Genomic DNA, 14955 nt, shown 5'->3' with positions numbered 1-14955 from the left:
TATGGTCTCTCTCAATCTCTTGCCGAATCTATTTAGTGCACTGAAATGTTTACTCCCTTAAAAAAATCCCATAATGCACTGCAAAAACCAGGGCGCATCAATGCTGACCCTGTTCCCTTACTGGACATGACGTTATATTTCTGAACTGGAAAGAAATGGCTAAATCTTACAGCCAACTTCATCTACAAATCTAAGTAGCTTGTTATTGTTGCTGTAGCTCTGAAATGATAAGTGACTTTAAACTTTATTTGACATTCTGTATATGGTTAGTTTGAGTCTAAGTGCCATGACAGAAACTATTGATTAAGCTAACATGTTGTTATGACATATAAATATTAAATACTTTATATGTTTGGGTTTTTACACTGACTGAGTGTCACAGTGTGTAGTGAGCCAGGGTGCTTACCAGTGTCTGAACTTGTGTACATGATATACTGATTCATGAGCTAGAGAGTTGATTGAGACGCAGCCAGGGTGTTAAGTTAATTAATTTGGATTGGATGCAGCACAACATTTGGTCTTAATCTGGCATAGTGTACATTTGTTCTCTGGGCTGGCTTGAAAATAACTCTTCACAGAAAAGATATTTGTTTCTCTTTTCTGTCTCTCTGTATCTGTCCAGACTTCTTTTGAATGTACAGTGTGTGTGTGTGTTGTGTGTGTGTGTGTGTGTTCAGCATTCAGTTGCTGCACAATGTGGCCCAAATATCTCTATGCCAGATGGTTAGATAAAAGAATTGGCCTGTCGTTGTGCTTGTATCCTCATTATGTCATTCATATTATGTGTCTGACCCACCGACCCACACACACACACACACACACACACTCTCGAAGGGTTTCTCAAAGTGATTAGAGTCTTCCCCTGACCTTCACACCCCTGCGGGTTAAACTCCTGAGCCACGGCTGTCCTTAGTGACTTTATTGCTCCTTTCAAAACAAACAGCTGTCGAGTTATCAAACAGGCTTTCGAGTGCCTGAAGCATATGGATCTGCTACATCACGGAGACGTCCTTCACCACCGTATGCCCTCCACAGGCATGCACCACTCCGTGCTGTCTAACGGCTCAGCATATTTATGCTTTTTTTTCCGACATGGCGCAGAAACCTCAAATGGAGAGTTTGACAGCAGCTTTTCAGTTACTTAGACATGCCACATTGTCGCCACCACGATCACTCTGTAATAGCTGCTGTGACTTTCACCATGGTGTTCTACTTTAATCTTATTCTGAATTTAAACTAACAGTGAAATCTTGTTTGGTTTTTGCATTTGAGTGCATTTAAATTTACAAATTTGCACAAAATCCCTGCAGCTGTATTGTTTATAATGCATTTGTTGCCTAATAAATTCCGTTTTAATGAATCTGTGGTAGAAGGACAGTGTAGAAGTGGCATAGAGAGGGTCAGATGCATTGTGGGTAACCCCTCTCAAGACTTGACCAGTGCTACAGGTGTAAGTCTGCATCATTAGCAGATAATGAGCTTCAGGGTATGGATAGAAACGGGTGGGCTTTCCACAAACGCTGACAAGAGGAAGTGAAGAATATGTCCTCTGTGTGTGTGCATATATGAACGTATAGCTTTAAGAGTGTTATGAAAAGCTCAGATGCATCTCTGTTGACAAATGAAGGATGTTAAGGTGACTGACGATGTGATTAGTACGCATTGTCTTTCACTGACTAGCAGAAAGAACCCTAGGGGCATGGTGGAGGCTGTTGCCAGGCACCCTTTGCCTGTTGCTAGGCGATGCTTGTGTTGACGGGCCAGAGGGGTAAGATTGAGGACATGGAGTGCATGCAGAAGATGAGCCTCGCATGTGTCCTGATTTTTTTGGCTGAAGCCAGTGGACACACACATGGAATTCCTTTGAAGTGGACACACACTTTCGCTTTCTTTTAAGTTGCCCTTTGGATCCATCCAGCAGTTTCCTCTTTTGTTCCTGTTTTGTGTTTGATCACCATGGGGCCCAAAAGTCTTAAGTCCACTCCCAAGAACTGCTTTTATTTCAATTTTGTAAAACTGCTACAAGAAGTTGATACTTGTTATTGAAGAGTACCTTCTTTTCAGGCATGTTGGTATTTTTCCTGTGCTTTCCTTTGCTCATCTAAACCGTTTTCCCTGTTACTGGCTGCTCGTCATTAAAAATCATAAAGCAGATTCCATTAATATTCATTAACTTGCTAAGAGCCTTCGTAATGAAGACAGACACATTTTGCACATCAGTATAAGCAGGTGTATTTTTTTTTTTTAAATCTGTCATTTGTAACCTGTAGCAATTTCAATCCTACGCAGAAATTTAATGATTCATTATTTAGACTCATGAAAACCAGAGCTGAATCAGCTGATTGCTATTCTATAGGCCTGTTTTCTCAGTAATGTGTTTGCATGAAGTGACAAGCAAACATACAGAGAATTGTCTCTATTTTTTTTCTATTTTGTAAATCTGGACCACAAATATTTTTAAAAATCTTATGAAAATACATTCTGAATATCTTGCACACACTTTTTTCTTTACGAATCATTGTGTCACCATATGCTGTAGCAGTGGTAGCTCTATTCCCATAATTAACAGGGATGTGCTGTTGGGGGTTTGAGCAAGGCTCATGAAAAGCCCTCAACTGCTCAGCTTAGTGCTTGCATGTTTAATTGGGATACAATCATTTGCCTAATAATTAAATGGAAATATATTTTATCCAAACGGGAGCGCATGCATTGTTCTAAAATACATTTATTTAAATTTTAATCAATTTTTAATTATAAAATACTAAGCTTCCTGTTATGCAATCATTCACAATGTCACATATTCTTTTTTAATTAAATTGTATTTTTTATTAGAAAATCTTTTTATTTCATTTATTTCTTTTATTTGCAGTTGTTTTATATGAAATTTTGTTTTAATTCTTTTATTTTAATCACATTTTTTATAATAATTTTTGTATTTTAGTTTTAAATTTATCAACATCTGATTGACTTACAATTCTTGAAAGCCATTCTTCTGAAACCATACTGTGTGTGTGTGTGTGTTGATTGTTGAGTGTTGATTGTTGAGTCTCTCTGACCCTCTGCTTCACTGGACATAGACTAACGCCCTCATTGGGAAATTGAGATTGTCAACATGAGCATTGCTACAGAGAATGTAGAAAACATTCTGACAGGCCATCTACTTTATTTTAAACATATAGCAGAACGGGAATAAAAACAAAAAAACTTTTCACAAGTACTATTGAATTGTGTGCATTTCTGATTTGCAGTCTCTGCGATATGTGAACATTATCCCCAATCACTATTTCTTGAAACAGAAATTGTTCTGTACATCATAGTAAGATTGTCTGTATCTAAGGTTTTCCTTTAAGTTCCTTGCTTTTTCCACGTTTAACTTTGTTCTAAAACAAGCATACTGTAGTGTAAAAGCTGCTCACGGGACAAAGATCACACTCTTTAAGAAGAAACAAAGAAAGTATGGATTTTAGATTTGTAGAATGCACACCTGTTTCCATCCACTGACTTACACCTTTAGCACGGCTTTCCACTAGGTTTTGCAGTGTGAGGATTTGTGTTCATTCAGCCAAAAGAGCTTTAGTGAGATGTTGGGTGAGGAGGTCTTGTATGCCGTCTGTATTCAAGTTCATCCCAGAGATGTTCAGTGAGGTTAAGGTCAGGGCTCTGTGCAGGTTACCAGAGTTTTTCCACATCAACTTTGGCGAACCATGTCTTCATGGATCTTGTTTTGTGCACAGGGGTATTGTCGTGCTGGAACGGGTTTGGGTTTGGGAAAATGATAATGCTACAGCATACAAAGACATTCTAGACAATTGTGTGCTTTCTACTTTGTGGCAACAGTTTGAGGAAGACCCACATATGGGTGTGAAGGTCAGGAGTCCACATACTTTTATCCACATAATGTATTATTAGATGGCTATTGTTGTCAACTATAAACAATAGTTCCTTGATTTGGGAAAGGCATTATAGTTTTGAAACCAAGCTTGTATACTCAGTTACATTAGACAGAAGATTTAAAGCAGGAAATTCCACAGGACATAAAATAGCTACCTGTTATAATCAAATGAATGACGTCTTTTTCCAGGAGCCCTGTTGGGAAAACCCAACAACAACAACAACAACAACAACACTTCTAGTCTTAGTCACGCTCATGTCCAGTTTAAATAAGAATACAACTCCAGATATGAAATTAAAAAGCACTGGATCAGACCTAGACATAAGCATTAAATTAATTAACATGTGTGTTATGTCTCATATAATATTAAACCATGAGCACAGGTTTATATTACTTGTATTACTTCATGCTCTCTTGACAATATTAGGTTTTCAGTCTGTAGTGTAGAGATTAGAGATTTCAGTAATAGGCTTGCACTATGTGATGCACTGATATTAGTTACTGTATCACTAGATAGCAGACACATGCTGTTTTCACACTGGACCAACACAGATCTATGACTGGTGGCTTTTTAGATAGCTAAAGTGGTCAGTGAGAGCATTTTCACTAAGAGCCACTCAGCTGATTCATGTTTTCTTTTTTATGCCCAATAATGTTCTAATTTGTTAATCTCTCTCTCTCTCTCTCTCTCTCTGTAGCATTCTGTCTCCTCCATGTTTGAGGATATGAATGATTCATGTGTAATAATCAGACGAGACACTCTCTTTTCAATAGCATCACTCTGAGACTAGACAGATGCCACTTGTCCTCTGCCCATAGATGGAGGTAAAAGCAGGCGTAGGATTATCTGCACCTTATATTTAATCTCAGGCATTATTAACAGAACGAGACAAACACAGCTAAGACCTCCACTTAGAAGCGTATGTCAGTGTCAATAATGCAACACAGGGAGCTTGGGCAGTCAATACTTGTCAGTATTTGCTTTTGTGTGTGTGTGTGTGTTCTTCCTGAACTGATGTTTACCTTATATTATCAGATCATGACCAGGTCAGTAAGTTTGAATGCTTTGTTAGCATTTTAGTAATTTATTATAATTTAATAATATAATATAATTAATTTGTTGTGATTAAATGATTGTTGATTAATATTATTAAGCTCCATGCTTGCAATATAGTTCCACCTCTGATTGAATCTGCTTTAGCTTTTATAGTAACAAAATATATATTACTATATTTTTACTATATTTACCAACTAATAAAATCCAAAAGAAAACATTTCTGCTCATCAACCTGGCATAGTCTTCTCAACTATAGGTTCCTTCTCTGTTCGTAGAGTGACGTCAAATCATCATGGCTGCACACAGCATCAGAAATAAACAACTTATAACTTTAAGCGAGTTAGGTTACAAGTATTTGCTTTACATCAATCAGCATAGAGACATATAGTCTTGTAAAATCTGTAACACTGAATCCACACTTTGTTTGAGGAAGAAAATACACATCACGCATCACAGGTAACTGCTAAGATTGTTTCTAGTAAAAGATGAACATGAAGGCGTCTATTTTTTAAGTCGAAAATGCCTAAATGGAAATGATGTCTAGGTAGGTGAGTGAAATACAGCAGAAGACTGATGAATGCTCTGTTGTAAGTGAGTGTATTGCAGCTAAAGCTTGGTCAGCTAGGGGCAGCAAAGCAACATTTAAACTTCCGCTTAATATTCCATACATATTGTGCTTATCACGTTGAGTTCGTACTGTACAACATGCGTTCGACTGATGACTGAACCTTCAACCTTAATGTCGGAAAGAGCAAAGCTTCCTGTTATGCGCTCATTCACAATTATGTCACATATCCTGCTGCTGTAATTATGGGATGTTACACTTGAACATAGTGGAAAGGCTGGTCTAATGTAGCCAGAATACACACAGTAATATACAAGACCAGACGTACACAAGCTAACAGCATTTACTGCAACAGTCCGTGCCTTTAAAGGCAACAAAAAAGTCTCTGCTTGAGAAACTGTAATGCTGCCTGACCTAAATACTCAAATACATTCATCACTCAGAGTGTGTGTATCTGTGTAGTCTTATCTCTTTGTGCTGACTTTTTTTCGGCTGTCAATTTCTAGAATCGTTGTGTTTTTTATTGTGCAGTTTTTCTGTTCTCTTTCTTTGTTGAACTGACAGTTGTGGCAGGTTGAGCTCTCACTCTCTTTCTGTCCTCGGCAAAGTGATACAGTCACACGAGGGAATACTCGAGAGTGATCACTGTTCTGCGTTTTCCACAGAGATTGAAATTGTGTGTGTGTGTGTGTGTGTTTGAGAGAGAGAGAAAGAGAGAGAGAGAGAGAGAGACGGAGGCTCAAATATGTCACACACACAATCATACAATGTGCAGTGAAATGCTTGGTGGCTGACCTGATAAACTGTGGGTAAAGTCAAAGCAAGTCAAACACATGATACACAGATCAGTGCTAAATATTTGAAACCTACCACGGAATGTTAATTAATGTAAGCATAATTGATAGTGTATGCACCTATGACAGGTGAAAGCAGCCATGTGCAGATTTATGCAATGTCGTGTGATAAATAATGAGAGATAATGATGTGTTTGTAAACTAAGTGCAGAACAAAGTAGACATGTAGTGCGTGCTGTGCCCAACATTTCTGCAGTCTCAGAAAATGTTGCTTAAAATCTTGAGTGTGATTGCTGTTACGACACTCATCTAGATCTATCAGTAGAAAGCCAGCATATGATTACACATAACAGGGTGGCTTACAAAGCTAGTGACAATTCCATCCATCCATCAGTCCATTTACTTTACCGCTTATCCTACAAGGAACCTGGAGCTTATCCCAGATGAAAAGGTGGGGGACAACTTGGATGGGGTGCCAGTCCATCACAGGGCACAATCACACACACACACACACACACACACTCGCATACCCATTCACACACTATGGACAATTTAAAGTCAGCATACATTCATTGCATATCTATGGACTGGGGCAAGGAAACTGGATTACCCGGAGAAACCCCCAAAGCAATATGCAAACTCCACCCACGTAGGCTGGATTCGGATCAGAGTCTGATCAGACAGGGAAATGTTTATTCCTAGATCTGCAAGCTTGGTTCTGAGCTTGTAAAATATAGTCCTCAATTAGCCTCCCAATGCACTTCATTACTACTGAAGTTAATGCAATTGGTCAATAGTCCTTTGTGTAGTCTAGGTCTGACCTTTTGGGAACTGGGGATACAATTGGTTTTGAATATGTGAATAAAATGGACTGTGACAGGGGACTTGAAGGATATGCCAGGGGATATCCTTAAACATTCCCAATTAAGAAAACGGCTTTCTGGAGGGCAGGTGCGTTCCTCAAAGGGGCCACAGGATATCTCTATTGCTGGTGTAGTGTTTGCGCTCATCACTGTTGTCTGCATGTACACTCATGCATGAAGGTCTGACAGATGTCCAATATCGACGCTTTGGTCAGTGCTGTGCTCCGTCAATCCATTGATCACTAGCGCTGTGTGGCCCCAGTGAACATAAACACAAACACATATCTAGCCGTAGGAGTTACTTCCAGAGTAAAGTGATGTATATCATATTCTATGCGACGTGATATACCATGCAATGTTATATTTTAACCCCTGCGCTGTTCTACAAATGCTTCTTTATTGATTCATCTTTATTCATTTATATTTATTCTTAGTAAGAAATATTATATATGGAAACAGACAAAAAACACTCAGTGAGACTCTTAAAGCTGGTATTGAGAATCCTTTCGTGTGTGTCTGTGTGTGAATGTGTGTGTGTGTTCATGTGCAAGGACCAAGAAACAGGACAGGAACTAAAATTAGATTAGTTTGTCTGTACCCATGTTTTTGGGTGGTGGGAGGAAACCAGAGAACTCCAGTGAAAACCAGTGACCCTGGAGCTGTGATTTTATAATTTCATAATAAATATTTTATAATTGTACTACTAGAGAACGTAATAAAGCTGATAAAGATTCTGTTGCTTCTGTTGTTTGCTGTTCATTGGACTCTCTTTGCATGTTATATCCTCCATGTTGGTTTCTTTTCTAAACCTTTGTCATGGGCAGCCTGGGGCATGGAAGAATCTCACAGCTTCAGTGTAAATGGTTTAATATTGGGTCCACAGGGGTTTCTTTCAGGTTCTATAGTTTCCCCTTATGCTGGTGAATTGGCAATGTGAAATTGTACTGTAAATTTCACCATCCCATAACCAAGACTTCACTCCATCAGCCTCATAAAGTTTTACACCAGTTAAAATGTTGATGTGCCTTATTTTGATTACAAATTATGAAACATAGATTCCTAAGAAACTCATTTGAGAGTCTTTGCTTAATGCTGTATTCACACATACCAAGAGACAATTCAAGTTCAATGAGGGTTGGTGACTTCCAGAGACGGCAAGGCGACGTCAGTGTTGGTGATTAGAGGTAGGCGTATCCAGCGACGTGACCAAGTATGAGAGTGAAGACAGTAGAGCGCATGTGACAAAGCAAACACACACACACACACACACACACATCTTGTATTATATGATGCATATACTCTATACGCTGCTGAATTTTCTAAACAAACGCCAAATATCTCTCTCCAGTTTCATTTTAGCTGCGAGAAAGCTGATGCTAGTTGCTTCACTAACTGATAAACATCACCCTAGTTACGCCTCCCACTTATTACTATGGCAACCTGTACTAGGAACGCCTACTGGCAACTTCAGAGTACAGAGACAGGAGACGGCATGTGTGAAAATATCATTAGAAACTTAAAAATGTGTCACATGAAAGCACGCTGAGAGACTCTGTTTTCTGGAATTGCATGTTTTATTTGAGAAAATCATGTGAGGTTAATAAAAATAAATGCAATCTAACCTTTTATCCTATAATTGGCAGATGTCTGATATTTTCCTGAGTATCAACAGTAAACACAATAATGTTGCAAGAAATGTGTTTAGAGTGTAAAATAGCATTATGCCTTCGAAATGTCATATGATGTTATGGCATGAGAGTCAATTATTATATGCTGTGAAAAGGGAGCTGCAGAATCATGACACGCTGTGGGCTATTTTTGTCGTCTTCAATTAAATCTGACATATCTGTGCAGTACAATGCAGACGTTTGTGATATGTGGATATGTGTGTGTGTTTATCAGGACGCAGCTTTGAAAATGAGGAGAGAGTGTTTCGTGAGCGTATGCGGCCCAGGAAAAGGCAGGGAGCGGTGCGGAGGAGAGTGCATCAGGTCAACGGACACAAGTTCATGGCCACCTACCTGAGACAACCCACCTATTGCTCACACTGCCGCGAATTCATCTGGTGAGTGTACATATCTGCACAGACTCCGGTGTAGTAATGGACAAAAGGTTTGTAAGAATCACCTTTGTTTGCAAGGAGATACAGACACAATAGTGAATGTGTTGGTTTGACAGAGTAAGGTGGAGCAGGTGAGTACACAAGTTCACCATATTCCAGCTTGCGTCTCTGAGGTTGTTTGCACAAGACACTGCAGGTCTGTGTGTGCATTCCCATCTGTTTACACACACCAGTCAGTCTCCAGTCAGTGTTGTCTTCCCCGTAATTACAATGTCTTTATGGCTGGATTACCTTTAGAGACCCTGTTGCCAATAAGTCATAAATCATCGCAGACAGAAACGACACTATAGTAGGAATTTGTTGAATGTGGCTATTGTGTATGTGTGTGCTTCAAAACACACCGCGACATGCTACAACTGGTGTGCTTTCACATTTCCTAGAGGAGATATGGTTAACAATTTACACTAGATTCCCTTAACTAACATTATTTACCACAATTATTAACATGAACATCAGCATTAATAAACCTAAAGTAATGTTAACAAAACAACAAGTTAACACGTATCATTTAATCGTCTGATTTCAATAATATTTATACAATCCATGAAAAAGTCGACCAAATATCCTGGTATAAATATTAAAACATGCTATACAGTGCTAGTTGTGAATTTTTCCAGTTAAAAGATGGGTCTATATTGTACATCGTGGGATTAATTTGTTTTATTAATGGATGGTATGATCGTATAATATAATCGGGGGTTGATTATTTGGCTTTTTTTTAAATTTTTTATTAAGTGTAAGCAGTATTAACTTTGTACAATTAATTAATATAAGTCAGGGGTTGATTATTTGGTTAACTAAAGTGCATGATGATGTCAGTTAAAGGGAACTTTAAAGTATAGGTGTTTTAACAAGATAATGCACCATCACTGAGGTGTTTTTCTGGATAAAATATGCATCATTCATTAAATATGCACTCATACAAACCCATACACACATGAACCACACACAAACATGAAATAAGAATTAAATGAGGATTTCCTGCTCATGGTTGGAGTCAGTGTATATGTATGATATGAGATTTTAATTAGGCGTACATACTGTTTTAGGCAAAGTACAAATTTTGTTGTAGGGGTTTCTTCTTTGACTTATGCATAACTGAGGCTTAAATCATATTTCCAATCATTACTTTTCTAACAAAGAATCTATGCTTCAGAAAAATAAAGTAAAGACAGCAGTATATTACAGAGCGGCACAGTGGAGCTCAGTAGTGAAGATTTTGGGGCTACCAATACACCACCCAGGAGCCACTGCTGGCTATGAAAGCAAGGCCCTTCATCCTTAATCTTAAGTGTCAATGTATAAATGGAAGTCGCTCTGGTTAAGGGTATCTTCCGAATCCACTAAATGTAAATGTTTTGCATAAAGACCATAAAAATCAGAATGAAGGCTCCTGGGTTTTGCACACAAGAAAAGCAAGTCTGTCAAGCAGATTCTCCAAGATGCTTAGTAAAACATAAGAGCTCATTTGCTTAGAAAAATTGCATAAATTTAACCAAAACTTTTTCTGAAAAGCAATGGGATGTCATAGTTTAACTTTGTTTAGTGCGCTGTATGACATTTTTATGTCAAAATGATTCATTTCATTACATTTGAGAGCATCCTACAGAATTTCTTTGTATATGCCTAAGACTTTTGTCCAGGTTAACAGCATTTGTTCTCTTTCTTTGCACACAGGGGAGTTCTAGGAAAGCAGGGCTATCAGTGTCAAGGTATATTCTCTACCCATTTATCTCCAAAACCTGCTGGATCTTAAAATATCAGTGTCTAAAGCGAGCACCATATGTTCTCTCTCTCTCTGTTTTACTGGTTAGTGTGCACATGTGTGGTCCACAAACGCTGTCATGAGCTTATCATAACCAAGTGTGCAGGACTAAAGAAGCAGGAGGACACAGCTGAGGAGGTAACTGTTCGGTTGGGTTGATCCATGCAGTTTGATTTATAATGACCTTAAGGTGCTAAATATTAAAATGTTGAAATAAAGTTGTGTGTATATAACATTTACAAACACATGAGACATGTAACAGCACTTAGGGTAACGGTAAACTTTCCCAGCTGATCCGTTGCTGTGGTGTGTGTGCTTGGTCTCCCCCTGCAGGTGGGCTCTCAGCGCTTCAGTGTGAACATGCCCCACAAATTCAGCATTCACAACTACAAAGTGCCCACGTTCTGTGACCACTGCGGCTCTTTATTGTGGGGGCTGATGAGGCAAGGACTGCAGTGTAAAGGCAAGTCCACAACTCCTGTGACCTCAGTAATAATAATAATAATAATAATAATAATAATAATAATAATAATAATAATAATAAACAATCTGAAGAAGAAGAAGAAAGGAAGAAGAACATTAATTCTACTACTATTATTATTAATAATAATATTAATAATAATAAATAATAAGGTCAGGATTAGTGGGCGTGTTAATTATTTTCTATTTTTTCTTGTAATTTCATTTTTAATAAAATGTTCTTAGCATTTCATTTTCAACTATATCTTTTTCTTGAACAATTCCATTCACATTCCTAATCAGCTCGGGTTGTGACAATGTGGAAATGTTCAAGCTCTGCAGGAGGTTCTGCACACTGCATTACAGTTTAACAAAATACTAAATATGTGTTGTCATATTTTCATTCAAAAGCTAACATGTAAATTTTTAATTAGGGTTGTTTTTATTTTTTTAACAGTTACCATCTGCAATACAGTTCTCTGTGTTGATATTCATATTTATATATTTGTAGAGTGTAGAGGGGTTCGAGTTAGAGTGTAATAGCTGTAGTGCAGTGTTGTATATGATTTAAAAAATCATTATTTAAATGAATAAATATACATTTCTTCATATTGATAATGAATAACAAAATTATATGACGTATTGTAATAAATACCTTTCTATGTAATCTCTCTCTCTCTCTCTTTCTGTCTCTCTACAGTGTGTAAGATGAATGTACACAGACGCTGTGAAAGCAATGTAGCCCCAAACTGCGGCGTCAATGCACGGGGCATTGCTAAAGTGCTGTCTGACCTCGGAGTGACGCCTGATAAAATCTCCAGCAGCGCACAGCGGAGGAAAAAGGCAAGAGGATGATCAGAGGGAAATCTGCTCTCCAAATGGGCATGATGAGGAAATTGCAGCATTTAACTGCAGTCAGAATTTAACCCCTTAAACTGCTTAAAATCTTAGCTACTTATTCAATACTACTATTACTTCTACTACTACTAATAATAATATTATTAATCATCATCTTTATTTAGTACCTGCTTAATGATCTGCATTTATAAAACAGTTTAAATCTGTTTTGGGTGTGCTCGTGTTCAACACTGAATTTATTTCTAACGCCACATTAGTGCTTAATGGCTCATATAAAGGTAATCTTGGTGAACAGTCACCATACTCTACACACAGGAACCCAACTGTGTCTTGACTAATCTTATAACAAAAAAAAAAAGCATTACTTTATTCAGATTGAAAATGTGCTTTAAGTAGATTTCGGAACAGCAGTGTACTGTGAGAAAGGGTTGAAGGGGATATAGGTGAGAAGAAGAAAATCCCCACAAAAGAAGAAGAAAAAAACCCCACAAATATGCTATCATATTTAAATACTTCTTTAAATGATGTACAGTATATTATTCAGTAATTATTATTAATTATTTAATAACTACGTTGAATCCGTCAGGATATCTGTTCCTGTCTCTACACGCTGAACGTTCTCTTATACTCTGAGAGACAGGACAAGGAAAATCTCATAGGTCGCTGAAAATATGACAAACTCCTACTATGCCATGGATTTGCCTTTTTTTAATTTAAGGCGTAATTTAGAACAGGACAGGTTTTGTCACTTATCCATCCTTTTTTTGCTCTGCCCTGTGCTATTCTCTGGACTCCACTGTGTCCTGCATTATGCTGCTTTGCTCTGCCTCTATGGTGAATTAGACACTACACTCATTACTCAAAGCTCAGTCCATATGACTCCTTTTCCTTTTATTGTTGTTTCAGTACACTAACAATAATGCTGACTACCTCACTTTGTCTAAAAACCCGACGTCAGTAAGATTTGCTTGATAAGAACCTTTCTTGTGTTTGTATTCCTAACATAATCAGAACAAAGTGTTTTATTGCAGCAACTGTAATTTGGAAACAGTGATGGGTGTGGGGGTCTAATATCATCTATATCTTTCATGAACATTAACGGTGATTGTACCAATGTGCCACACAGATTAGTCAAGGTGCAGACCCTCAGCCTTTGCCAATATCTCCACAAACAGAAGAGGATCGCTCAAAGTCAGCGCCCACTTCACCGTGTGACCAGGGTATGCACACACTCGCCATCTGTCACACTTCAGTGTATAATATACCAGTAACCTGGTCAAAAAATCCAAAACTCTGCTTAATATTTCACTTAATATAAAAAAAAGCTGCTTAAACAATTTAAATAAGGAGTTTTCGGTAAAGAAAACGCATCAGTAATAACTGCATTAGCTCATGATATTGAAATGAAATGTTTAAAATAGCACACTCAGATACTCTGTACTTGAGAATTATTTGTGTTTGAGAAGTGCTTCTCCCTGCATACAGACATAAAGGATCTGGAGAACATCAGAAAAGCTCTGTCTTTTGATCACCGTGGGGAGGAGCTGAAAGCAGAGCCAGCTTCATCCCCGAGCGAGGGCCGAGGAGCAGAGGAGACGGGGGAGGGTCGAGAGAACGGGGAAGTGAAGACGCTGCAGTCTAAAAGAATGAGCCTGGAGGACTTCAGCTTCATCAAAGTGCTCGGCAAGGGCAGCTTTGGCAAGGTGAACCACCCTACAAACCACCGTTCTGTTACTAGGACATCTGCTTTCTAGATGATGGTTTATTTTTGGGAGGAGTGTTGAGTACTTAGGTTGTAGCTTCTTCATTTTATATCAAACTGTTAATGTAGCACTTACATTTACATTTCTGACATGAATTATTATTTCTAAGCAAAGGAGAAACCAGAGTCTTCTAGCTTATTGTTTTCCAGCATTTGTCAAGCTTTTCACTTAAGCAAGTGAAGCAAAATCTAATCCAAACATATAGACACGCTGAGTGCTAAAATGTGACCAAAAAGCAAATGCCAGATGGTTGTAGAAAGATCTGAGTGAGCCATCAGTGTTAGAGCAAATTTCTGTACATACTGTAAGCTCAGATCATGCACCTTTCAGAAGGCTTACTTACAACAATACACAGTAATACACAATCAGAACAATAATTATTGGAACAAAGATCATCAATCACCTTACAAATGAGTAACGAGTAACATGACGTATAGATGAGCGTGAAAGGAAGCTGATAATGTTCAGGTTCTCTAAGTCTTTGGTAAGGAGAAGGATTGTAAGGGAATCTGCAGTGATCACTGGACCAATTCCAAAGTATCTGATGCTAGCTTTATTGCCATTGCATTACACTGGTTTAATCACAGACTTCAGTGAACTGATGGATGAATTTATATCAGACAGACTGCAAAAGATATATCTCATGTAGAGATCTCCTTTCTTTAAGTCTTTCCTGTTTGGTGCTTTTTATTATCCTGATCTGTTCTTATTATTAGCAAAGTTATTTTGGTATTTTTGAGTGAGTGCAATAAACATAGAAATGTTTAAAAATTGTACATATTGAAAAATTGTTAAATTACTGAGTCTGATGACTTAG

The 14955-nt window shown here is 37.9% G+C and overlaps 1 protein-coding gene across 1 annotated transcript in view; it reads left to right on the top strand.

The window, feature by feature from the left end:
- The window catches only part of prkceb (protein kinase C, epsilon b), an 81428-nt gene that overhangs the window by 32637 nt on the left and 33836 nt on the right, over positions 1-14955 (top strand). The window contains exons 3-9 of the mRNA XM_058385369.1: positions 9074-9236; positions 10971-11005; positions 11108-11196; positions 11392-11521; positions 12218-12360; positions 13502-13595; positions 13861-14078. Coding sequence (XP_058241352.1) covers positions 9074-9236; positions 10971-11005; positions 11108-11196; positions 11392-11521; positions 12218-12360; positions 13502-13595; positions 13861-14078 — 872 coding nt within the window. The remainder of the gene's footprint in view (positions 1-9073; positions 9237-10970; positions 11006-11107; positions 11197-11391; positions 11522-12217; positions 12361-13501; positions 13596-13860; positions 14079-14955) is intronic.

This window comes from Hemibagrus wyckioides, linkage group LG03 (assembly GCF_019097595.1).
Source record: "Hemibagrus wyckioides isolate EC202008001 linkage group LG03, SWU_Hwy_1.0, whole genome shotgun sequence".
Lineage (NCBI taxonomy): Eukaryota > Metazoa > Chordata > Actinopteri > Siluriformes > Bagridae > Hemibagrus > Hemibagrus wyckioides.
Note: the sequence above shows the minus strand (reverse complement) of the source record. Positions and strands in the feature narration are given on the sequence as shown.